Raw genomic sequence first — 27,597 nt, 5'->3', positions numbered from 1 at the left:
ATGGGCACGCGTGAGTTTCAGTCAAAATACACACACATGAGAAAGTGATGGTGTTTAACCTACATGGACATCTGTAGTCGAATTATTTGCCAAATTATTAAATGTTGGACTTTAATTGCAGTTTGGCTCTTTCATTCAGGGAATTCATTCATGCCCCTCGCGACAAACGCGATATTTGATTCGAGGATCTGCTCTAAGCGTGTATTTTTCATGCAATGTTTGATACCGCACGGCGAATGAGAGAAAAAAAACTCTGCATTTCCCGGAATCTTAGATGCACACGGCAGGTAGCGTCAGAAAGCCGCACGTGTTATTTTGGTCACAAAATGCGGTGCTATGTTTGCACTCAGTGCAATAGTCAACTTAATACGAACAAACTGAATAAACAAAGAGCACTGGTCGCTCACTTACCAAATCTGTAGAGACAGGACAATCACCAGCAACTAGAGCCGCTGGAATACAGGCTATTATGTCATGACCGTGACGCAGCTTCAAAAATTCGTTTCAAACAGGAAGTACGAATTTGCTTGAAATAACGCAAAAACAACCAATTTACACTTTTTAGTGAAATATAGGTGTCCTAATAGTGTTTTTAGCAGTGTGGGACACATATACGACAGTCAACAGCTCAAAAAATGTGTTTTGGTGTTTCGTGACCCTTAAACACCTTACAAAAGGAGAGCGAGACACAATATACTGTTTCTGCATGTGTGTTCAGGCTGAAGGAGAGGACTTGACTGAGCTCCTGAAGTTGCATGACTCTGTGTATGATCAGGCTATGGCCTGGTTCACTTCCCTTAAAGATGACATGAAGAATCAAATCATCAGCCATTTTGGACCACTACCTGTCAAAGACCCTGACCCACAGGTGAATGATTACATCAAATCACATCCACATGTATTGAAGTGTAATATCCAGCTTGATTTTTGCAAATTTTACACCAGTTTATTGACATATTTAATATTTTTGCTATTTGCTCTTTTTATAAGTGTATATTCAAAATGGCAGAAATCCTATAAATTAACATTTGATTCTGGTCTTATTTTTCTTAGGGAAACCCCAATGGTCCTGCATGGTGTTGGTGGCTGTTGGCTGTGTTACCACTGGAAAACAAAGCCCAGCTTACAATTCTTGCGATGAACACTCTTAAAGGCAGACTGATTGCAATTCGCAGAGTCCTCATTTTTGTAACTCGCAAGCGGCCTCGATGAAAACTAGGGCTTGGCCTAAATGTCATCAAATTGAACTTATGTTTAAGTTAATGCTGCGTCTAGCTGGAGTCATGGAAGTATCTTAATTCAACCATCTTGGTCAGGCATTGCAGCACAAACCCTCATCAATTAGTAATAAAAAAAAGATACATTTACGCTCATCAATGAACAGCGGTGAGGATTATAGTGTAGTCATGCAAAGTCAAGAAAGAATTTGTCACTGATGGTTTACATTGGAATGCTCTCATTTAGTTCAGTAGCAGTAAAAGAGTTTTACAGTTGCAACAAACATAAAAACAGTGGGACCCATTTTCCATTTTCTGTCCCTTAAGCCTTGTTCACACTACAGGATTTTAAGCCATGATTTGAGCCTGATTTTAAAGTTAATGAGCTTGCCAATAAATCAGGCTGTGATCTGAAAAAAATCGCTAATGGAGATCCAATATCAAGCATGTTAAATATTCTAGACCATTCAGCCGACTTAACCCCTCGGTCAGATGTAATGACGAGATGCAGCCAATATGTGAGCTTATCAGCATGAGCTGAATGGCCGTTGTGCCCAGGAGCTCAACAGAAATGTCTGAGATTGGCCAGAATCTAACCAAAGCATTCATTCTGACTGTTCCATATAAGACGTCATATTGTCCAGTCATCTATACATTTAAAGCTTTTATTGAGATATTAAAAGTAAGCTTTGAATGTCTGTCTTTAAATTTTATGACACAGTCACCCTAAAAATATGATCTTTTTGGTAAAACAGCCTATAAATATGTAGTTAAGATACTAGAACACTCATAAAGGTCTGGGCCTCACTTTCATTTTTTACTTTTATAAACAGGAGCTTTTTTACGGCACAGAATGTGCTGTTTTGAAAGATATGTATAAAGTAAATTTATGTTATTGCTATAAGAAAGTTATGTTTATATAAGCAGGAAGTTGCTAGGCAAAAAAGGCACACATATTTAAAGTCACGGCAAAAAGTAGCAGACAGCAATGCAGTCTGATATGGTCATTAAAGGTATGCATCAGCTGACTGACATTGTTTTTAAATGCTCTCTTGAAAGCTTTCATAGAAGTTTGAAAAGCTGCCAGTGATGTCATCAGCACACAAGCAGATAATAGTGTTTAGGATTTTCTGCCGGCTCCTCCCTCAACATTTCATTGGCTGTGGTTTGGTAGCTTGACTGAGCTGTTGGGGAATGGGTTGTTGTCAGATTATGTAGTGTGTGAGCCCCCTTTTGTGGATCATTTAAGTAGCGTTGCATAGTGCGAACACCAAAGATTTAAAGACAAAAAATCAAGTCTTGTAGTGTAAACGGCACTGCATCTGCCAATGTTTAAAGCCATGTAGTGTGAACTAGGCTTAAAAAAAAACCTGTTTTGTTACTAAATATTGTAGCTAAATAGCTTACAAGTGTTCCCTAATTTTGAATACTGGTCTTGAATTTATTAAAACAAAATCATGTGCTTAATGTTGGAAAAGAGTAGTAATCTTATTCCCATATATAAATCTTTGATGATTAAAGTAAGAGTTAATTTTACTTCATTTAAAATGACATGTATTATGATCCTACTTTGCCTCCATTGTTTTTCATGTTTATTTACATAATTCAGAGACTATATACATTTACATTTTGTAATAAATTCCAATGTTCCAATGTGTATTTTTCCCCATGGGTTTAAAATGGTCTTATAGGCCACACACTATCAAAGATAAAATAAAGCCTTAATTATATATAGTAATAACCACGTTTTTTTTTTTTTTTTAAGTCTTGATTATTTTGTCATAAATTGATTCTTAAGTGGGAATTTTTGAAAGAGTAAGTAATTTCAATTTTGTAATTGGAGCCAAATTGTGCTTATTAATTTCTGTTTGAATGTTATAACAATTTTATTCAATAAGGCTCCTGTCTTATGTAATATGTAGTGTGCAATGTGTGGATGGATTGCTTATAAAAAAGCTCACATTGTTTGTTTCATTCTCATTGTTTTCTTCTCTTATTAATGTGCATGTCTTGTGTATGTCCATTATCTACATTTTCCTGTGCAAGTTAAATGCTGCATTTTTCTTGTAATTTTGTATTTCAATCTGGAATAAAACAATATATATATTTTAAAGAAAAATTTTATGTTTTGAAGGTCATATGTGGAATTAGTGGTGCCCTAAAAAAATATGGGCATACAATGCGCATAATTGAATTATAAGTGTTCAGTACATGGACATTTAAACATAAATTATTCAATTCAAGTTCATTTGTATAGTGCTTTTTTACCGTATTTATTTATTCAAAGTAGCTTTACTAAAGATGCACATTATTGCATTACAATCAAATTAAGGTAAAGTTGCAATAAAATTTAAATTAATTATAAATGAACATAGTTAACCTACAGTTTTATAGCAAATAGGTGATGTCTGTGTACATGTTTAATGAAGCGTATTTGTGGATTAAGTGTATGTGTTGTGTGGTCTATGGCAAGCCGTTTTAACTTTTATTCCTTCTCAGGATATGTATTCTTCATATCAACAATTCAATTTTTGATATTAACAATTAACGTTCTTGATATCAACAATTCAGTTCTTGATATCAAAAAGTTAATTTTTGATATCAAAAATGTAATTGTTCATATCAAAAATTGAATTGTTGATATCAAGAATTACATTGTTGATATCAGCAATTTAATTTTTGATATCAACAATTACATTTTTGATATCAACAATTCAATTTTCACTAGTTAAAAGTCATCATAGGCTGCCATTCAAATTTAATTGTTGATATCAAGAATTGAGTTTTTACTAGTTAAAATGAAATTCTTCATATCAATAATTTAATTGTTGATATGAAAAATGTAATTGTTGATATCAAGAATACATATCCTGAGAATGAACAAAAGTTAAAACGGCTTGCCAATGCAAGCCGTTTTGATTTTTATTCATTCTCAGGATATGTAGCTATTTTTGATATCAACAATTGCCTTTTTGGATCTGTGCATAAATTAATGACGAGTGTCATTCTGCCCTCCCTTATAGGCCGCCGCTGGTGTTACGACTCGACAAACCACTCCCATTTGCGTGCGCGCAGGTTGCTCACTTGAACGCAGCGCTTGTAGTTAAACCACAGTCTGTCTGCATTTTCAAAGAGTTTCCCTTATTTTACATCTATCTCCACCCACCCTTTTTTGTTATTTCACCCGGAAAACTCCCGTAATTCCACCCCTTGGTCCTCATCTTTTTGGTACAGTCTCCTACACCCCGCCCTCTGCTCTCCGTCCCATGGTACTACAGTTACTAAAACCCCAAAATCCCGCTACCCTCTCTTTCCTATGTTTCGCTTGACATTTCGACCACAACTCCGTTAAAGCCCTCGCAATCTGCAAGGAGAGCTCGCGCCACGAGGCAAGTGGTGCTCGCTGCAGAGCCATTTTAGGAGAGCTGAGCTCCAGAGAAGGGGAGCATGAGCTGTCGCTCCTCCTCCTGTAAGCTGTTTTAATGCGTATACCAACCCCACCCCTAACCCTACCCCCAGTGACATCACTCGTAGAAGAAGTGCAAAAAAGGTGGAGCTCAAGCTTAAGCTCCCCCTCTCTGGAGCTCAGCTCTCTCAGTAAGAGACCGTCGGAAAAGTGCTTCTTTTTTCTTTTTGCTCTGTCCTGCGTGTTTTATTTTAAGCACAACACATTTTTTTCTTAATTTACCACAGACAGTTACTAAAGTCGAATGCTTTCATTATAGATCAGTGCATTCTTACATGAACACCTCTGTTATCAAACAAAACACAATGAGAGATTCATTTGCTGCTCTTCACTTAATTACTATAGTAACTTTAATCAATATGCAAATTAAAAGTGAAATAGATTGTATAGCTTTATTTAATTTCTGTATAGGCCATTTTAATGTTTGCTATGTATTATAATATTTGAAGCTATTTGTTGTCCCATATTTTTTTACATCCCAATGTTGACATATTGCTATTCAATAAACAGCTATAGTGCTATCTGTTAGTTTTAACATTAGCTAACGTTAAGGGCATAGATGTTATGGAAAATAATAATAGTAATGTAACTACCCCCATCATTCCTTCTTCAAGCAAATGTGTAAATATTAGATCTATTCAGCAATAACGTTAATTGCATTGGCATATTTATCTGATGTTTTCCCAGCTTGTAGTAGTCGATCAAAAAGCGATTTAGTTTCTTATGACTATACACTAGCAGTGGAATTTACTGCGATGTGACGGGCGCCACCTAAAATCTTGCCTAGGGTGCCAAATAATAAGTAATAAGTTATATTTCTTTTTATGTGAGTTGTAACACATGATTGCTATCTCCCGGTTCAAAATAATTTAATATTGAGAAAATATAATTTAAATTTGCCCAAATTAAGCCTTTAGCAATGCATGTTACTAATCAAGCAGCAAAGTTTTGACTAATTTACAGTAGGAAATTGCACAAGCACATAATCTTTACTGATGCTTTTTGACAAAATAAAAATTAATACTTTTTTTTTACCCATTATAGGTAAAAATACATCCATGCAACATAAGACTGGTTTGTTATCTACACTGTCAGAAAAAGGTACATGTGGTACAAATAAGGCTCCTTAAGAAACATTTGTGTACCTTTGTAAAAGTTGTACCTTATATGGTACAGAAAAGGCCTCTTATGATGCTGTTCTGTACCTTTTATGGTACAGTTGAAATGAAGATACACAATTGTTCTTTTAAAAACGGTACATCAGTGTTGGACAACTCCTCCTTACAATATCTATGAAAATATATATGACTGGAAAGGCAAATTGATTGTTTGAATAATTTCCATATTAAAACATGAACCGTCATTTAAAAGCATGTTTCGAGAAACAAAACAACTGGTAAAACAAAGCTAATGTAAACTAAACATTTAAGGCATTTTAATAAACATTGAGAAGCATTTTCTGATAAATACAGTTTCATTATTGATATCTGCACCTTTTGCTGTTTGCTTTCCACTGTGCACGTGAGCTGGCAAAAGTCCTGCAAAGTGTTCATGCAGACATTTTACTATGGTTAAACTAATCAAACATTGTGCATACAGTAGCTCATTACAATTCATTTTCTTTTCGGCTTAGTCCCTTTATTAATCTGGGGTCACCACAGCAGAATGAACCGCCAACTTATCCAGCAAATGTTTTACACAGCGGATGCCCTTCCATCTGCAACCCATCACTGGGAAACATCCATACACACTCATTCACACACACTTATACATTATGGTAAATTTTAGCATACCCAATTCACCTGTACCGCTTTGGACTGTGGGTAACCAGAGCACCTGGAGGAAACCCACGCAAACACGGGGAGAACATGCAAACTCCACACAGAAATGCCAACTGGCCCAGCCGAGGCTCAGAGACTTTCTTGCTGTGAGGCGAATGTGCTGCGCCACTGCATCGCCTTCTCGTTACAGTACTTTTTGCATAATTCAATTTCTAATTTAATATTAAGTAAATTCATTTACAAAGCTATTGTGTAAAAATAGGAGAAAAAAATATTGTACATAAGAGAAAGTGTTTCAGTACCACATTTTAGTAAAGTGTTGCGAAATTATTAGCAAAAATAGATCTTTTGATTTATTTTAAAGTATATTTTATTCTTTATTGTAAAGGAGAAAGGTGCATTTACACAAAAAGAAAAAAAAATGTTTATAAATATGTTTGATGTTTTATATTTACTGAAAATAAATTGACCCATGATTTTATATATTGCAAAATGCCTTTAAATAGTTCTTAAAGGAACAGATTTGACACTGTTAAAGTACAAAGTGTCTTGTCACTGTAATGGTACAATTATGCATCAGATTTGTACAATTCTGTTCCATAAAAATGTACTGCACAAGTGACAAGGAGTGTGCAGGCCAGGGTGACATTTTTCTATATAACTTTTTTTGTCCACTTTGATGTCAAATTTTCAGACACAATTAGTTATGTAGTTCTACACCCTATTTTAACTAAGGACACAGTTTTATCTCTTGAGTTTTAATATACCCTGTCTATTCCAATCTGATATATTGTTTTGTCAATATAACACTATGATATAGGCAGGTCACAAATCAAGCATTTACTTATTTTATTTTTAAAATACTTATTTTATAAATTAATAGTTTTTGGTCTTAAGGTTAAACATATATTGTTATGATTGTAGATTTAAAAAACTAAATTAAAAACTGATCTTTGACTAGACAACAGTCGTTTTTGTGCATCTGCTTTCACCATCTTTGTTCCTGGTCTGGCCCAATGGAATTGTGGGAAAACCAAATCACATGAATATTAATGAGCTCATTACCATAGCTATTTCTACGTGTAAAAATTACAATTCTAAATATCTGCAAGAGTATTTTTACTAGTTAAAATGTCATTATAGATATCAATAATTATATTTTCACTAGTTGCAAAGGTAAATTGATATCAATAATTATATTGTTACTAGTAAAAATGCAATTATATTTCAACACGTTAAAATTGTTATTTCTGATATCTAAAATTGTATTTCTGATATCAAAAATTAGGGAATTAATTTTTTGATATCTAAAATTACTAATTTCACTAGTAACAATTATATTCATGATATCAGAAATTAACATTTTCACTAGTGAAAAAAGAATTGTTGATATCAAAAATGAGCATCTTTACTAGTTGAAAATTTATTGATATCAACAATGTAATTCTTGATATCAACAATTAAATTATTGATATCAAGAATTTAATTTTAACTAGTAAAAACTCAATTCTTGATATCAACAATTAAATTTGAATGGCAGTCTTTGGTGACTTAACTAGTGAAAATTGAATTGTTGATATCAAAAATGTAATTGTTGATATCAAAAATGCAATTGTTGATATCACAAATTAAATAGTTGATATCAAAAATGTAATTCTTGATATCAACAATTAAATTTTTGATATCAACAATTACATTTTTGATATCAACAATTACGTTTTTGATATCAAGAATGTTAATTGTTGATATCAAAAATTGAATTGTTGATATGAAGAATACATATCCTGATGAGGAATAAAAGTTAAAACGGCTTGCCATAGCCGACTTGCCCTATTACTAAATTCATAATATTTTCTATTTGTATATCCTAGAGCACCTTCTGCCCTATAAGTCAGTAGGTCATTTAGTTTTTGTCTATTTTGCTTCAATTGCTCCAGGAGATTTGTATTTCCAGTATTTTTATGTTGATATTCTAATCGTTTTATTTCCTTCTCAATTTTGATTCGTTTGAGTTCCCTTTGCTTTTTTATTCTGGATGTAAGTGCAATGATCTTTCCTCTCATTACTGCTTTGGCAGCGTCCCATAAGATAGATGGAGTGACAGATCCATTATCATTTGTTTTAATATAATCTTCCCATTCTTGCTGTATTTCTTTTTGTGTGTTTCATTATTAAGTATTGAAACATTGAACCTCCAATATTTAAACTGATTACATTGGCCCACATGTAATTTTAAAGCAAATGGACTATGATCTGATAAAGTAATGGGCTCTATGTTGCACTCTATTACTCTGTGCAGTTTCATTTTTTGAAATGCAGAAAAGGTCCAGTCTAGAATAGCTTCCATGTGGTTTTGTTTTCTGTAACATTGCAACACCACATTTTAGTGTCTTAAGCTGATTCAGTATTTTTTTCCTAATGTAATTCCCTTCACATTATAGCTAACGCAAGTTAAACTCTCCATGACTGTCAATTAGATGAAGTGCTCCTTTGAATTTACAAAGGCAAAAAAAACAGACAAAAAACGCTAGCATTACTGTCTCTATTTAAGTGTATACCTAAAACGTAATATCTGCTGCTGTCAAAAAATAAAGAAAAATGAACTTGAACATCGAACTGAACTTTACATCCCGCTGGTTGCGCTTCCCACGAAAAAAAATCGACCGAACATAAATATAGAAATGCAACCAGCTCCCGATGGAAAGTGGGCAGAGAGTTGTGACTCTTTCTGGGAAAGAAACACATCGCGTTTGTGCGTCCTTATTACTCCCACATCTCCTTTAAAAAGGTTCGTTCTTTTTGCGGAGGGGCCGCTTCGCGAACTGAATCGCGTAACCGAGTCTGATTGTGCGTATGAGCCACCGCGAGGGGCTGGCCTGTGCTAACCAGGCAGGCAGAGCCCTCGCTAATGGAGTCATCGCTACAATCGCTGACGTACCAGCGGTGGGGCAGCTCGGAATGGGTGTGCTGATCCGGGAAGCGCAAGGGTCCCGCGGAAGAGCTGGAGGAGAGCGATTCGCTCTGGCTCCGCACCCTGACTCCGGAGAGGGGGCTAGAGGGCTGAGGGAAAGGAGACCGTCCCCCCAGCGCTCGTGAGCCACTGGCAAAGCACGTAGAACATGCGAGCCAGAAGGCAGCGCGTCCCGGACTGGCAAGGTTCGTGCTGTCACATCCGGGGAAGGAAAAAATGCTTTTTCTTTGATGTTTTCATGGCAGTAAAAAGTGCCGTTGGGTCGGCGCCGGTAGCCTAGTGGTACTGTGCGCTGACATCTAGCACCATTGTGCTAGTGGATCTCCGGTGTCAGCGAGTGTAAGAGTTACCATCTGATTAGACGGATCACTCCCAGTGTCCGAAGCTTGGATGGAGCACTTGGAGGGAGGTCCGCAAGCCCTTGGGCGGCAGATTAGCTCCCGCTGAGACCCTCGCAACTGCCCGAGTGCCCTGAAAAGGATGTGCTGCACGACTCTGTTGCTCTTTTAGGAAAAATGCAACTATACACACCGCTCTGGAGAAACGAACCCAAAGAACGGCAGGCAAGGGAGAGTCCCAGTTCAACCATCTGCCGCCGCGGATACCCACTCTGGACCGGGAGACACTTGTTCGCTCGGAAGTCACTGTAGCCAGCAAGAGGAACCCTCATCGATTCGATCGGAAAAGTCTCTGAAGCGAAAAGGATGGCGTCTGCTTGCTCCACGTGTGCTTATAAGCTGGGTTAATTGGCAATGAAGCACACCTGTGCAAGCTTATGCTGCCAATTCATTGGCATTCATTGGCCCATTCAATACTCTTTCAGACAAGCGGCTTCTGAACCGAATCCTCCCAATTCATGGATTTTCCTAAATTCAAATCCACTAATAGCATTGGTGTTCTCCACCCGAAGGGGAACTTAGGTTTTGAGTTCTCTGATGAACACTGGGAGCATATTCTTGACCTCACACATACCTCTACACATGTGCAAGACATGGGCTTATACGATGTAAGATTCTACATAGGGTCTACTACACTAATGCTAGACTTGCTAAAATACACCCCTCTGTCAGCGATGCATGTAATAGGTGCAAACAGTCACCAACGGATCTCATCCATATGTTGTGGGAATGCCCTAAATTATTTGATTATTGGACTAAAATATTTAAAACTCTAAAAGATGCATTCGACATAGATCTGGATACAAATCCACTTCTGGCCATTTTGTGTTGGCAGTAGATGGCAACCTTTCAGTAATGGTCCAGAAGGCTTTAGCTTTTACTGCTTTAAAAGCGAGACGTCTCATCCTTTTAAAGTGGAAACTTGTCTCTTCACCATCTTTTGATGCATGGATGAATGAAGTGTTTACTTGTATTAAATTGGAAAAGATTAGACTATCACTTACTGGCTCTTTAAAGACCTTTGACAAGTAGTGGCGCCCCTTTTTAGATTATTTACGGACAAACTCTCTTGATTCTTAAACATGGCAATAAAAGTGGTTATGCGTGGTTATGACTCCAAGCCAGGAACACGTTTTTTTTGTGAGCTCCTGACATTTTTCGTCTAAAATCCTGAATAACAGCCTTTTTATTATTATTAACTTGATTTATAAACCTTTCGTGGTATTTCATCAACCAAGACGCCATCAAAAAAAGAAGTAAAATCAAGTCAAAATTAAACTTTTCTCGAGCTACGGAACGTGGCGAGGAAGACGATGCTAGCAGCATTAGCTCATCTGATACCGTGCGCAGTTAACCTCAGGAAAAGACAACCTGTGACATCACTTGCCTAGAGGTAGATGTAATTCAGAAATTGGATCTAATGAGAAGTGACTTTATCTCAAAGCTTGATGGAGTGCTAAGCGCGATTCATGATGTTAAAAGGGATGTGAAAGATTTTTCTGGGCGCATGGATATGGCAGAAGATCGCTTAAGCAACGTTGAAGATGTGGTTAACTCAGAAAAGAGAAAGCTGAAAGAAGCAACAAAACACATTACCTACCTCACACGCAAACTTGACGACCTTGAAAATGGCTTACAGAGATCGAACGTTCAGTTGGTTAATCTTCCCGAAAAGGTAGAAAATCCGAATGCAGTTGCCTTCCTGGAAAAATTGCTACCCGAATCCCTGGGTCTAGATACTTTTCCCTCTTCACCCATTATAGAGAGAGCGCAGATTACCGGTTAGGCCACAATCCGAGCGAGGATCTCAGAGAGTGTTGATAACACTTTCAGGATAAAGTCAGAGTAATGTGCACTTCCAGGGCTAAAGGCAAAATTATGTATGATGAGCAGGAGGTCAAGTTCTTTCCTGATCTGTCCACGGAGTTGCTTTGCCAAAGGAGGCGTTTTGACGGTATTAAACAGCTGCTGCAATGGTTTAACATTAACTATGGACTGGTTTACCCTGCAAAGCTACGTCTGACAGTTGATGGACAAACCCGGGAGTTCAATGACCCGACGGATGCCGAATGATGATGTCATGATGATGACTATAGAATGATGTCAGGAGATATACACAAAGTTACTTCATTTTTTTTTCTCTTTCTTGCTAATTGCTTAGTTTTATTTAACTGCTCCCTTTTTGATACTGGATCAGTGGTGGTACATAACTGTACTCCAAGATGTTTATGTGGGGAGGGCAGGGGGGACAGGCTGTCTAGACAGCCAGGGTAGTATGTTCAAGGCAGGTTTTTGAAATTTTGATCCAGATGTATTATTTTAATAATTGCACCATACTCAGGCAAATCTCTTACTTAACTTCTACATTTAGATATTATTTGTTAAACATGTATGTAGATAAAGATACACAATGCATCTGAACTTAAAGAAAATCTCACAAACTAAACTTAAATTCACCTCTTGGAATGTTAAGGGGATGATAAATATGACTAAGATTAAACAAGTTTTAACAAGGATTAAACAATCTCTAAAAAAATCCTCTACAGTTTTTCTGCAGGAGACTCATCTACTAAAAGAAGAGCTTTTAAAGGTGCAAAGAAGATGGCCAGGCCAGGTCTTTGCTTCATGTTATTTTTCTCATTCTAGAGGGGTTATGTTGTTAATCCATAAGTCTATACCCTTTATAGTAAACAATACCATTTTAGACAAAGCTGGAAGATATTTGATAGTACAAGAAACCTATATAAGTAAGGTTATTAATTTAGTTAATTTTTATGGTCCAAATGAGGATAATCCAACATTATTTGAAAATCTTTTTATATTGTTAGCCTCTCTTCCAGATGCAGCTTTACTAGCAGGGGACTTTAACTGCACTTTGAACCTGCTGCTTGACCGATCTTCAGGACTAGATAGCTCTCACTCTAAAAGCAGGGGGAAAAAAAGCAATTTATGAAAGATTTAAATTTATGTGACCCATGGAGAACATTGAATCCATCAAAAAAAGAATTTTCATGTTTTTCATCACTTTCTGAAACTTCATCATGAATTGACTATTTCGTAATTTCAGCTTCTTTAATTTCTGATATAGACGGCTGTACATATGAGAATGCTGTTCTGTCAGATCACTCTCCAATTAAAAACGTTTTTACATCTTATAGATGTTTTTTGATGCAAACAAAGGGTAGGTTTTAAAATAACTTCCATCTCTAAAATCTGTAAAGACTCTGTCAGACTCTGATCTATACTCTTTCGTTAGGAGATCACAAATTTCACAATTTCTACACATGAATTTCAGTGTGTCTAAAAAGTATCCTTCACTGGCACTTGGTCATAAGTACCAGTTTTTTTATTCAATCTGTTATCGTATCTAATTCCAAGTGTTATTTCAACAGGTTCAACAACGCCACATTTTTCTTTAAAGTATTTATTTTGTTTCCATTCTGTATTCAGATTTGTAAAAGGATTTTCCAATTTTTTACAAGAGTCGTTTATCACAGATTTGTAAGGGTCATTAATAGGTAAAGCTGAAAGGATGTTATTTTTGGCTTGTGAGTGAAGCTCATCTGTTAGTTCTTCTAAATCTCCTACAATTGAGGACACTAAACTGTTTGGAATCCCACTTGACTGCAATTTTGCTACAATGGACTCACACAATCCTTAAGTTAAATTTTTAGCAACATCTAAATCGTTGTTCTCAGGGGAAACACTAGAACAAGGAGACTGATGCTGGGAATTTGTTTCAACATTTATAGAATCTACTTTAGATGAACTTGCAACCGTGTCACTTGGAGAATGCGCAACAATTTGATCAGTCTGCTGATCACTGCTATGAACATTATTAAGGTGCTTATGAAAACCAGCATATGTTTGGAACTGATGCCTACAACCTTGCTGAGAACAAATCAGTTTGAACTTAGATCCTGGAAAGCAGTTATGTTCACCTCCTAAATGTGAAATCAACTTTTGACTGCCGGGATGTGGCTTCTGACAAATAAAACAGGTCAGCATTTACTCAACAGCTTAAAGCTCTGCAATTAAGATAAGGTCACTGTCTGATTAATTAATCTGGCTCTCAAGTCTCTGACTCTGGGTGATTCCTTTGTTTTCCCTACATCAACGTTGTACAGAGTTGTCTGCAGGAATGTGTAAAAATTCACAAGTGCACTATCATAAGACAAATTAAACACAAAATGTGCTTTGAAAAGTTCATCAAATGGTCCAAGGGAGTGGTTTGCCTGACATGGGATGAGATGTTTATCCAGGACGATGTAGAAGTTGTCAGTCTTGCTTTTCTGACTTCCAACCGCAAGGAGGTATGGATGCTGACACTGGTTGTTGCTCAGATGCTCACCCAAACTGCAGCATGACTAAGGAAGAGAAGAACAATTAACATTAGACAAAGAAACATGATGTGTAGCCAGAGTAAACAACATAATAAGTGATTGGTCATACAAGGGCTCATTGGGTTGTGAAAAATAACATGCCTATAAAGACTTTATTTCATTCATGTTTGAGAAAACCACAACACTTTATTATAATGGCGCTACCTTATGAAAGATTACAAGTCTTTCAACAGCATCACTTGCACCAATTTTTGGAGACTTCAGTCCCCCAAGTGGTGGTGGAAGGAGATGTATCAGCAACAGAAGGGATGACATTTCCAGATCATAGACTGAAGGCAAAGATTCACATGGGTTATTTAACTTAAAACATCCAGAAAACATTTAGGTAATTGTAACCCTCCTCTGAAAAAGTAAGTACACACTAGGTTCAGATACTCAGCTTAAGGTAAATTAATTATAGTATGATGAAAAATCATGAAATTCACACAAATTACCTTTTCACATGAAATATATTTTTGTAACAATAACGAACAATTTTATATCCCAAAACAGTATTAAAGTGTGGTGCGAAATCAGTTAACGTGTTTGTCTCTTTTTTTTCTCAGTTCAATCTTTCCTGTTAAAAAAATATTTCCTTCCGTGGAAATCAGTCCAGTCTTTTAAATAAAAAAAATAAAATAAAAAAAAAGAGAATAAAGTGGATCAGAAGGAAAAAATAATAAAATAGTTAGTTCCAATCCAAATCTGGAATTTAAGGAAAAATATACGTTCTAGGGCTCACAAGAATTATCCTACCACACCGCGATGTCTGGTGAGACATCAAGCAGCAATCAATGACTTCATGGATCCAATGATCAAGGGTACCTGGCTTGCCATGTTCCATCTAGAAGAATTCAATTGCATTTAAAAACCTGGCTGAGATTCAAATTCAAAAGTGAAGAAATACAGCTTCAGTCCAGTGGCTCAAGTGCTCGTGAATATCGTGATATTTTCTCTCAGTTTATATCAATTTGCAGTATACGTAAATACAATGCAGTTTACGAGCAACCAATTCAGTTTCCCTGCATTGGCACTAAACAAAAGTTTTTTTCTAATCTAATCACTCGAGAGAAGGAAAAAAAAAACGCAGCTTCACATCTCAGCCAATAGCGGATTCTAATCACTTGAGATTTGGAAAAAAAACGCAGCTTCACGTCTCAACCAATAGCAGATTATAATCACTCGAGAGAAGGAAAAAAAAAATGCAGTTTCACGTCTCAACCAATAGGAGATTTTCATTTGCCAATACACTCTAGTTTCCAGGCAGATTCTCTGATATTGGGTTTTAACTGACAAAATGACCTAAAGGCACAATTAAAGATAACTATGTTCAGATATAAATATGTATACACATGTCAGAACATCATTCATTCATATAGGGATTTTTACATTAGGGTTACATAATGTTTTACCATTTTGTAATAGTTTAGTCATCAAAACAATATATAGAGGAACTGTAACTGCAAATCTAGCAAATGCTCTAAGTATATCAAACAACTTACTTCGTGGCTCATCAAAATCGCTTCCTTGTGGACTTGTTGCTGAGAGAAACAACTGGCTCAACTCTGCTGCTGAAGTAGATTGCTTGGCCTCTTTTATGACATTTGGCCTGAATAATATGTCCCACTTTTGAAGCAGCCTGGAAGATGTATCTTCTTTAAAAAGGAAAGTAAAATCCTGATCCACCTAAATAAAGAAGATATTAATCTATGAACAACAATTCTAAGTTGAAGGTCATTGAAAATGTAATATTTCAAACTTACCAGTCCTTTTGTATCTAGAAATCTTGGAAAGGTGGAGAGGAAATGAACACTAGAGCTTGGATCTTTAACAAAATTCTGACGATGTTGAAATGTCTCTCTCATCTTCTCGAAAATTAGGGACCTATCTGTTGTATGGTTAGGCAAAACATGGCCTCTTTGCAAGCATCTCCATCAAGCTGCCCTTCAATATTAGTAGCCCTTTGGCATTTTGGGCCTCCTTGTGAAACCACAGGAGGGTCATCTGATGGCACAGATCCTCGACGAATCTTCCAGTGAAATGTTTTCAAACGCCAGGCGATGTATCCAGTGTTGCTTGCAGCATCATAGAAGTGCTCCTGAAATAAAACATTCTTTAGTTATTTGCCATGTTCAAGGCAAAATTAAAAAAGTCTCATTTAAATGTCACAGAAATAGCATGTGTCATAACATTGGAAGTATGACATTAAAGTGACTAGCAAAAGATAAATTAAAAAACATACATAGCCCTTCTTGGAATATGGATCTCGGAGGGCTGGAAACTGCTTCACTATGCCAAGAGCATACTGTTCTCTAATCGCTTTTTCTAGGAAGTTGCCTAAGAGAAGATTTTGAATTAGTAATCAAACTTAATGCAATGGCCATTCAGTTAAGAAAAAGAAAATGAATTTTCTAAAATTACCCATGTTTTGTGATCATATGAGCCACCAGTATGTTAATCATTTGTCTTTGTGTGGCATCGGTCAGGGTTTCTGTTTCTTGATACTCCTGTAGTACTGCATCACCACCAGATCTTCAGCACATCTTCAATCAACTAATTAAAAAATGAAAGAAACTAATTTAACAAATAAACAACAACTTAAACAAATAAAATTGTCATTCTTCACTTTCATTCTTGAGAAAGAAAATGTACTTTTTTTATTAAATCTAAAAATTAAAAAAAAAGTTTAATGGTGAAATCTAAAAAGTTGTCAGATTTTATTACAAAAATCTACATTTAAATAAGTTGTATTAAAGTCTTCTGAATTTGAAATAACACCAGGTTGAGTTGTCACATAATTCTTTGCTTTGTTCTAACCTATTTCGCAGATAGTGCAGCTGTCTCTTCAGTTCTTTGTCTCTTGATAGGGACCTCATCTAAAATTACAGTTGATGCACTTGAGCCATTGCTTGAGTCGGAAATCTCATAGGAAAAGGAATCTAAAAAAAATTCTAAAGAAACAGAAAATGTTAACACTTACAAATATTTTATAAACTACAAAAATTAACAAAACTCACCATCATTTGCAGAAACTGTCAGTACTACATTGCTTTGACCAATGAGGTCACTAAATATTTCTTCATCAACTTCAGTCCCTGTTGCATCCTTGTATATACATTTTGCATCGGATGGCAAGCAAAATCTCTCAATGACTGTAAAGGATGTAAAGATTTACATTCTTTTTAATTTAACATTTTTATTCAAGCAGACTTATTTTAGGTTAATGTATTTCAATTTATCCCATACACAACAGACAAAAATTTAAAGAAGTCAGAAAGATAAACTAGAACATTTTTATTAATATTCCGATCATAATACTTAAAATTATTTTAATATTGTGAAATAAAGCAAACCTTTTAGATAAAATTCCATGAAATCAACCTGCCTATCAACACAATCCAGCTTCACGTACTTCTGTTGTTTGCCGTGCTTAACCTGGACCAGCATCTTAACATGCAAAAGGCGTTTGACTCGATGTAAATGAAAAACACTGGACGTTTTTTCTAAAAAAAAAAGAAACTGTTTATATTTAGCATTAACAAAGTTAGCTAGACAGGTCAGAAACACTATCAAATATTTATAATTGTTAAGTTATAATAAGTTAAGATCTATTGTTAAGTCAATGATAGTCTTTTGCAATAAAAGTCTATGGGACAGTTGTTGCTAGGGTGCAGTATCTGGTAGCTAGGGTGTGGCTAGAAAGTTAAAAGCTCATCAGTTATTGGCAGTTTGGTAGTTTAAGTTAAATGAGCTCAGCCATTAGTCTGTATAACAGTCTGATGCAGAGTTATGAGCTAACAAAGTTTGATCCCATGTTAAGTCAATGAGAGTCTTTTGAATGGAAGTCTATGGGACAGTTTCTAGGGTCCAAAAGTGATTGCTAGGGTGTGGCCAGAAAGTTAAAAGCTCCTCAGTTATTGGCAGTTTGGTAGTATGAGTTAAATGATCCCAGTTAGAAGTCTGTGCGACAGTCTGATGCAGAGTTATGAGGTCACAAAGTTTGGTCCAATGTTAAGTCTATGGGATTTTTCCGACAGTCCCGGGAAGTTTTTCGGAAAATCGAAAGTCGGATCAGTCGGAAAAGATATGGCATACCGAGTCTGAATAGTTTGGAGGTCTGGTGTGAGTTTGGTGGTCATAGCTCGAAAGCTCTAGGAGGAGATAGATTTTGAATTTTAGTCTCAGAAGAAGAAGAATAATAAAAAAAATAATAAGTTTAAATAGGATTTCAGTAGTCTGGCTTGTTTCTCAAGCCAGCCTAATAAAAAAATAATAAGTTTAAATAGGATTTCAGTAGTCTGGCTTGTTTCTCAAGCCAGCCTAATAATAAGTTTAAATAGCATAACAGTAGGTTGGCTTTGACAAGCCAGCCTAACTAGAACCTAAAGTTCGTTGATGAACTTTGATGTTGGCTTGATAAAGATCACTATAGTGTAGTTAGTATTTATAGTATATATTATAATCTGAACAAAATTACATTATAATAAATATCATATGAAGAAAAATATTAAATTAAAATACTAATGAAACAATAGCACATACATTTAGTTAATTTGTCTTTTATTTAATCAGTCTTATCAGTTTTGCAGTTAATATAGAGTACAGTCAATTTACAGTAATTTGCAGCATTATATATATATATATATATATATATATATATATATATATATATATATATATATATATATATATATATATAGTTATATAGTTATATATACAGTTTACAGGAAGAAAATCGTATTCAATACAATATTAGGCCGTCTTCATCACTTGGTTAATTCTGACCAATGACGTTGTTCCACCCCACTGGCCACTAACACAATGTTATAATCGTAATATTTAATTGTCATCACCTGGGTGATTTTTTTTTTTTTTGGTACAGCATAGGCCAAAAGCTTGGCTTTCATTGTCATTATCACAAGTGAGGAGAAGGCTTTTTTGCGGTACAGAATATTCTGTTTTGAAAGAAATATCTGAAGTAAACTTATGTTTTTGCCAACATAAAAGGGGGATAAAAAATAATCCTTATAACCCTAACCATAAATGTGTGTGTGTGTGTGTATGTGTATGTATATATATATATATATATATATATATATATATATATATATATATATATATATATATATATATATATATATACAGTTGAAGTCAGAATTATTAACCCCCATTTGATTTTTTTTTTCCTTTTTTAATTATTTCCCAAATTATGTTTAACAGAGCAAGGAAATTTTACTGTATGTCTGATAATATTTTTTCTTCTTGAGAAAGTCTTATTTGTTTTATTTCGGCTAGAATAAAAGCAGTTATTAATTATTTAAAAACCATTTTTGGGACACAATTATTTGCCCCTTTAAGCAATTTTTTTTTTTGATAATCTACAGAACAAACCATCGTTATACAATAACTTGCCTAATTACCCTAACCTGCCTAGTTCACCTTATTTACCTAGTTAAGCCTTTAAATGTCACTTTAAGCTGTATAGAAGTGTCTTGAAAAATATCAAGTCAAACATTATTTAATGTCATCATGGCAAAGATAAAATAAATCAGTAATTAGATATAGGTTTTTAAAACTATTATGCTTAGAAATGTGCTGAAACAATCTTCCCTCCATTAAACAGAAATTGGGGAAAAAATAAACAGGGGAGCTAATAATTCAGGGGGGCTAATAATATATATATATATATATATTCACTATTTTAAAATATTTTTTGCTGTGTGTTTTTATTGGTTATGATGCTGTTTGGATGTTTTATTTTTGCACAATATATAAAATGTGATTTAAAAAGTGCAAACATTGTCTCTGTTAGAATTTACACGTGATTACAACGGTATAAAGACGTTCAGGTCCGACCGGACCGAATGGAAAGAAATTGTAGGTTTTGAAGATGGATTATTAGTTTTGTGGCAAGGACATAGCTGTTTTTAGAGGGTTAAAATACAGGTTAAAAATAAAGTTAGAAGGATTTTATATTAAATATGTTTATTGTATAATATGCGTGAATGTTCGCATGGCTTTCATTTTCATTATCACAAGTAGAGGAGAAGGCTTTTTCACGGCACAGAATATTCTGTTTTGAAAGAAATATCTGAAGTAAAGTTATGTTTCTGCCAACATCAGAGGCATGCATTTTAAAACTCACAGGGTAGCAGACAGAAATGCATGCGGGTCGATTCCGACGCGGATGATTCTGCATCCAGATCAGTTTTATTACGCTTTATGGAATTCACCGCGAGCATAATATGAATGACTGATGACCAGAATTACGTTCAATCTTACCTCGATTTTGATCACGGATCTCTCTGCCTCTTAAAGGAACACTAAATAGTGTTGTATTACTTGTATATGTAAAGTAAAGTAAAGTAAAGAACTTTTATTGTCATTGTAGTTGTACAAAGAAATTTGTTTGGTAACTCACAGAGATCAGCAGCAACATAAAAAGAGAGAAAACAAACAATAGACATAAAACTAAAATATAAGAGGCAAGATAAAGTATACTAAATGTAATAAGTCACATAAAAAACAACAATATACATAATACTAAAATATATAAGATGTAAGATAAAATATATTAAATGTAATAGTCACAGTATTTACATCATGGCAAATGAGTGCAAACATGAATATCCATAAAGTGTCTTTGTGCATTAGCAGCAGAACATCAGAAAGGTAGGGAGTAAGGGAGGGGGGTGATTGTTAATGTGTACAAAGAGGAGGGGTGGCACTGGCTACAGCTCTGAGGAAGAAGCTGCTCTTTAGCCTGTTTGTGCGAGTCTTAATTGCCTTATATCTTTTCCCTGATAGGAGTAGTGCAAAAAGTTTGTTTCCTGGATGAGTAGGGTCCTTAATGATGTTGCTAGCTCTCCTCTGTAGGCGGCTAGCGTAGACTGTATTGAGATTTGGGAGTTTAGTTCCTATGATCCTCTGTGCAGTCTTAACAGTCCGGGATAGAGCTCTCCGGTTTTCCGCAGTGCAGCTTGTGTACCACACTGTGATGCAGTGACAGAGGATGCTCTCTATCGTGCTCCTGTAGAAATTTAGTAAGAGCTGGGTCGGTACTTTTGTTTTCTTGAGTTTTCTTAAGAAGAAAAGTCTCTGTTGAGCTTTCTTCACTAAGTGGGTGGTGTTAATGGTCCATGTGAGATCTTTTGTCAGATGTAGGCCTAGGAATTTGATGTTGTTTACCCTCTCAACTTCCTCGCCATTTATGTGGAGGGGGGTTGGTGGTGTCCTTTTTGCTCTTCTGTAGTCTACAACGATCTCTTTTGTTTTGTAGGTGTTCAGAACCAAATCGTTATTGATACACCAGTTGATTAGGTGTTGGACGTCCTCTCTGTAGTGAGACTCGTTGTTACCTGAGATTTGTCCTATTATTGTGGTGTCGTCAGCAAACTTCACTATAGTGTTGGAAGGGTGAATGGGTTTGCAGTCATGTGTGAATAGGGTGAAAAGTACTGGGCTGAGGACACAGCCCTGCGGTGCTCCTGTATTAATGGTGATGGTGGATGAGATGTGGTTGCCCACTCTTACATTCTGTGGTCTGTTAGTGAGAAAATCCAAAATCCAAGAACAGAGTGAAGGGGTTAATCCTACATTTTTCAGCTTGTTTACCAGTTTGTATGGTACAATGGTATTAAATGCAGAGCTGAAATCTACGAATAACATCCTAACATATGTATTGTGATGCTCCAGATGAGAAAGGCTGGTGTGAAGTGTAATTGAGATTGCATCCTCTGTTGATCTGTTCCTGCAGTAAGCAAACTGTAGACTGTCCAGGTCAGTAGGGATGTTTGTTTTGATGTGTGAAAGAATAAGTCTCTCAAAACACTTCATTATAATGGGTGTCAGAGCAACTGGGCGATAGTCGTTCAGACATTTCATTGATTGCTTTTTGGGCACTGGAACAATGGTTGTTGATTTGAGGCACATAGGGACTACGGCCTGCTTTAAAGACAGATTGAAGATGTTGGTGAACACCCCCGCCAATTGGTCAGCACAAGACTTAAGTGCGCGACCTGAAACCTTGTCTGGTCCAGCTGCTTTGTTGACATTGATCCTCCTTAGAGTGGATCTCACCTGGTGACACTCGAAGACGGGTATCGTCTCTTCTGTGGGTGATGGTGCTGTCTGGATTTCCATTCTGTTGGAGTCATTGTCAAAGCGTGCGAAAAACTCATTCAGGGTGTCAGGAAGCGAGGCATAATTAAGTAAAAAAAAAAAATAAGTTTAAATAGGATTTCAGTAGTCTGGCTTGTTTCTCAAGCCAGCCTAATAATAACACTAATGATACAGCGTATAAAAAGGATATTGTTTGATAACGTTGCTCAGTAACTTTAAACTGCATTTGAAGTTTATCGCTTTGAATTTGCCATAAAAATGCTCATTTAGACTAACGTTAAACATGTGACATTACCTCGAGGTTATGCCGAGTTCAGACTGCATGATTTTCAAAGTAGTCGTGTCACAGATGTTTTTACACTGCATGACTATCTGGGCTAGCGTTCCGTCGGTGCTGTGTTTACACTGCAAGATGGATCGGTGACAGAGGATTTCACACTGCATGACTTTAAAAGGAGCATCGCCGACAACTTTGTCTCGGTGCGGAAATACAACCAAACACACGCGAGAAGTGACACGTAAACAACGCAAGGTCACGCGTGCAACACTGGAGTTGTCACGTGAGAGTGGATTAGTTGTTTAAAAAAAAATGGTAGCCCGCAAGAAACTTGCCATGCAAATTGCAGTTGCACTCATTTGCAGCGAAAAGAAGAAGCAAGATAAGGCAGACGCGAGGAGTAAGGATTATGTGTTCTGCAAAGAGAGTTGGAGGTAAATCATTTTGCAATGTTCTGCTGATGCGACTGGTCATTCAAATGTTTGTACTTCGTTCCTGTTTTATATAATTGGGAAGTTTGTTTTTTATTTTTTCCTGATTAAAATTGTGCTTGCCATACAAATAGATGGATGATCAAACTGGGTTCAGGAAGCTGCTGCGGATGACGGCAGAGGAGTTCGAAATCCTACTTGGGATGGTCGGACCTCTCATAACCAAGCAGCACACGCAAATGAGACGATCAATCTCTCCAAGAGAGCGCCTAGCTGTGACCATGCGGTTTTTGCCGACAGGTGGGTTTGCCAGAGCAATAATTAATTCAGAAGTTGTATTTGTTTTTGTATAAATTGCTTTATATTCTGTAAAGTACTTGTGCAGGTGAAACGTTCACTTCCCTCAGTTTCCAGTATAGGGTTGGGGTCAGCACTATTTCTGGGATCGTTATGGAAACCTGGGCTGCTCTCTACAAGGTCATGAAAAAAGACTTCCTCAAGGTACTCTCTGATTTAATGAAATACTGTACTAAAAGGACACATTTTGTACATTAGTAATTAACTTCATACAATTATCAAAACAATAATACAATTAGCTAAAAACTATACCTCTATTAAATTTAAATGCAACACAAATAAATGAATTATACATGACCTTGTCCATGAAATCCTGACCACAACCTCTTATAATGTAAAGCTTTTCAATCATTAAATGTCTCTTTGATTTTAATCTTTGAATCAGTAAAACAATAAATTCACAGAAAGTTCTTCTGTGTAATATTATTTTACATAGAAAACAGTAAATCTGCAATAAAAATGATATGTTTCCCAGGTTTTCACAGGCAGGTTTACATATAGGGCCACACGGAATCTGCACGCGCTAAAGTCTGCATATTTTTAGCCCATAATTCAGTCTATGTATTTACTTGTGTAAATGGTTGTAAATAAATATTTATTTAGTTTTAATGTGTTTTATGTGATAATTAGTTTAATTTAATTTTTTTCACTAATATTATTGTGATATAATAATTGTAAGATTAAAATTTCCATATTATTTATTTACAATAGTTTTTAAAGTAATGTTTTCTGCCTTTCAGTAGGTATATTATATGAGAGACTTACTTTGTTTAACAAATAAGTGGATTTAATTGGATTTGCATTGTAAACATTAAATAAAAGATAAAAAAATATTTTTTTTAATTTCATTTATTAAGATTATAGTTATTACACTCCTATAATCATTCCGCATGTATCCGCAGTTTATTTTTATTTTTTTATTTTTTACACAATTCTCCACAGGAATAACAAAAAATGTCAGCTGATTCTGTCTGGCCTATTACTCATAACTACAGTTATTTTACTTTGTAAAGGATCTTAATGCGTCTAGTATACAAAACAAGAGCATGCTATAAAAATAAGCAATATAGCTAGATCCTCTCACATTATTTGTCTTTTGAAAGCTCACTGTTTTTTGTATTTAAATGTATTAATTTCTGTAGTCAGTTAAGCCTTAAATAAGGAGTTCATATTTAGAGTGTTTTATTTTTACCCTGCGTGTAAAAATAAAATTGTTCTGTTCTAACTGTTCTTTTGCTAGACACCATCAACAGAAGCAGAATGGAGGGAAATAGCCCATGAGTTTCAATCTAAATGGCAATTCCCACATTGCCTAGGTGCACTTGATGGAAAACACATCCGTATACAGCCTCCTGCAAAAAGTGGCAGCCTCTACCATAATTACAAATCCAGCTTCTCTGTGATAATGATGGCTGTTGTGGATGCCAATTACAAGTTCATATATGCCAGTGTGGGTACCCAAGGTAGAGTTTCTGATGCTGGACTATTCGCTCAGTCAGACTTGCGCCAAGCAATGGATCAGGGCCAGCTGAACTTTCCTCCACCCGAACCATTGCCCAGCAGTGACATAATAATGCCATACATGTTTGTGGGTGATGAGGCATATCCTTTAAGGCCTGATCTTATGAAGCCGTATCCTTACAGACAAATGGACCACAGTCAACGAATCCTGAACTATCGCCTGTCAAGAGCACGACGAGTGGTAGAAAATGCATTCGGCATTCTTGCCAACAGGCTACGAGTTTTTAGGAGCACCATATGCTTGGAGCCAGACAAGGTAGTTAAAATAACTATGGCCTCCCTATGCATCCATAACTTCCTCCGTGAGCGGAGATCTGAGGCCTACACACCTCCAGCCTTTGCAGACTGGGAGAACAATGACCACAGCATAGTTGAAGGAAACTGGAGGATTCAAGGAACAGGGTCATTCCAATCAGTGGATCATAGAGGGCAACGCAATGCATCTGTTGTGGCAAAAATGCAACGAAACCTTCTATGTGACTACTTCGTCTCACCGGCAGGTTGTGTTCCTTGGCAGGAGAAACACATTTAATATTGATTCTTCTGTCCGATTTATTTTTAAGAAAAGTGCCTTTCATAAAAAAGGTGCTTCTGGCCGCCGCCGCCTGAGCTTCCCGATTGGTCGCCGCCGCCGCCGCCTGAGCTTCCCGAGTGGTCGCCGCCGCCGTCTGAGATTCCCGAGTCATCGCCGCCGCCGCCTGAGCTTCCCAAGTGTCCGCCACTGCTTGAGCTACCCAAACGGTCACGACTCCTCGCCCAGCTGGCGCCATCCAGACAGCTCACCCAGCCGGCGTCATCCAGACTCCTCGCCCTGCCGGCTCCCTTCAAGCCTCCAACCCTGCCGGCTCCTCGCAGTACTCCAGGTCCTTCGCTGCCACACGATCCAGGACCACTGAAGCTCCACTCTCCGGGTCTTCCGCAGCTCCAGTCTCCAGGCCCTCCGCAGCTCCACGCCCCAGGTACGCCCCAGCTGCATGGTCCTGGCCCTCCATCCCTCCCCCTGTTCCGCCTCCGCTCCGCCTCCCACCTGAACAGTAGTGGAGTGTCTGGAATCCACTCCTAGAGGGGGGGCTATGTCACAACCAGCGATCGCTCCCCAGAGGATCGCTGGTTCTCACACGAACTCAGGACTTCATTTCCGCATTCCTCAGGACTACACATTCATACATGCACTGCTCCCAAACACGCACGCCTGCTCACTCATGTATCCTGATTGCAAGCACCAGCTGAGCCTTGTTCACAGACTGATTTCATTCATTCATAAGCCACTCTCTCACGCCACCAGTTGGCCGAGTCTTGTTTCCCTGTGTACATTACAACACGTTTCCCTGTCTTGTTTCTCTGTGTTTAGACCCTAGCCTCGTATCCCAGTTATCCTGTTTAGCCGCCTGCCTTTTGACCATTTGCCTGTTTAAACGTTTACGATTCTGGACTGCCTTTATATACCTGTTTGCACCTGATGACCATTGCTTGCCTGACATTTGAATAAACTGCATATTGGATCTTACCTCCTGTGGTCTCCTGTCCCTCCACCCCAGTCGTGGTAACAATATTATATCTACAGACCATAAAACCTGTGTATATGTAATGGATGTCCTTCTGCGTTGTGTTTGATGGTTTAAATGAAAGGATCCATACAGCAATGTGATCGAACCAGAGTTTATTCTTGTCTCTCTGTCTGTATCATAAAGAATATAACAGACATCAGTCCAACAAATCTTCACAACACGGCAATGTCTGTCTGTCTGTTGGATGCCATCTCACAAAGTGAGTGCATGAGCACAATAACCATGTTAAAAATAAACAAAAACAATACATAAAATACATCAGATTGTGATTTGTAACATACCTGTATCATAAAGAATATAACAGACATCAGTCCAACAAATCTTCACAACACGGCAATGTCTGTCTGTTGATCAGTACAAAATTTTTAAACTCATTTGTTCTCATTTTCATAGGAAAATGCAGATATGCTACACAAACCCTTTCAGAAATAAATGTAAAGTGTCAACCCGATTAAATTTAAAGCCCTAATTCACCTTTTACATATATAATTTATATGTAATGAAAGAAAAAGAAAAAAAATCATAAACATACACAGAATTTAATTTGGACTAGCCATTGTGCTCATTAAACTTAACTTATATAAAACGCTTCACACTCAAATATGATCCAAATCTGTTTCCCTCACAATAATGATACAATAGTTAACCTTACAGAAGATACTGAATAATCTAAACATCCATATTAATGTAACAATATAGGCATTTATAAGAGGAGCCGAAAAACGCACCTGTCTCTTGGATGCCATCTCACAAAGTGAGCGCGCACCGGAAACTACGTCAGCTATAATCTCGCGCCTACGCGGTCATACTCGCTTATAAATACCTATATTATTTTTCACATGGATGTAAAGAGAATACTATAGAAACTTTAAACAGTGAAATAAGAAGAACACAAAATATTGAAGTAAAAGGAAAGTAATTAATTGTTTGTCATGTCTATTTCCATTAAACCGCCTTTCAAAATAAAATACCCTTCTGATAATAAAAAAAAGGAACCAATAATCTAGTGCAACAACACACACACGCCACATCCACCCCCACTGTTCTGCACTAGATTATTGCACAGCATATAGACACTTAATGTTCAAGAATAGTGTTAACATGTCA

General features: G+C 36.6%; 2 protein-coding genes and 1 long non-coding RNA gene across 4 annotated transcripts in view; 1 reads left to right on the top strand and 2 right to left on the bottom strand.

The window, feature by feature from the left end:
- Positions 1 to 3,191, top strand: part of lonrf2 (LON peptidase N-terminal domain and ring finger 2) — a 97,083-nt gene extending 93,892 nt beyond the window's left edge. For both annotated transcript variants that reach the window (XM_087237258.1, XM_087237257.1), the window contains 2 exons: positions 719 to 868; positions 1,054 to 3,191. In XM_087237258.1, the coding sequence (XP_087093384.1) occupies positions 719 to 868; positions 1,054 to 1,212 (309 nt within the window). In that variant the 3' untranslated portion in view covers positions 1,213 to 3,191. The remainder of the gene's footprint in view (positions 1 to 718; positions 869 to 1,053) is intronic.
- Positions 3,180 to 9,723, bottom strand: LOC147846862 (uncharacterized). The gene is made up of 2 exons (XR_015476627.1): positions 8,244 to 9,723; positions 3,180 to 4,087 (listed from the first exon to the last, which is right to left on the bottom strand). It is a non-coding gene; the product is annotated as an uncharacterized LOC147846862 (long non-coding RNA).
- A 3,518-nt stretch (positions 9,724 to 13,241) lies between these two features.
- On the bottom strand, positions 13,242 to 17,564 carry LOC141385739 (uncharacterized). Its single transcript, XM_087237267.1, has 7 exons — positions 17,033 to 17,564; positions 16,637 to 16,768; positions 16,458 to 16,552; positions 15,979 to 16,313; positions 15,718 to 15,901; positions 14,381 to 14,505; positions 13,242 to 14,200 (listed from the first exon to the last, which is right to left on the bottom strand). Exons 4-7 carry the CDS (start codon positions 16,078 to 16,080, stop codon positions 13,868 to 13,870), a joined length of 744 nt encoding a protein of 247 aa, XP_087093393.1. The 5' UTR covers positions 16,081 to 16,313; positions 16,458 to 16,552; positions 16,637 to 16,768; positions 17,033 to 17,564; the 3' UTR covers positions 13,242 to 13,867.
- Between the last annotated feature and the right edge of the window lie 10,033 nt (positions 17,565 to 27,597).

This window comes from Danio rerio, chromosome 1 (assembly GCF_052040795.2).
Source record: "Danio rerio strain M-AB ecotype USA chromosome 1, GRCz13ab, whole genome shotgun sequence".
Classification (NCBI taxonomy): domain Eukaryota; kingdom Metazoa; phylum Chordata; class Actinopteri; order Cypriniformes; family Danionidae; genus Danio; species Danio rerio.
This window is presented reverse-complemented; position numbering and strand designations above follow the sequence as displayed.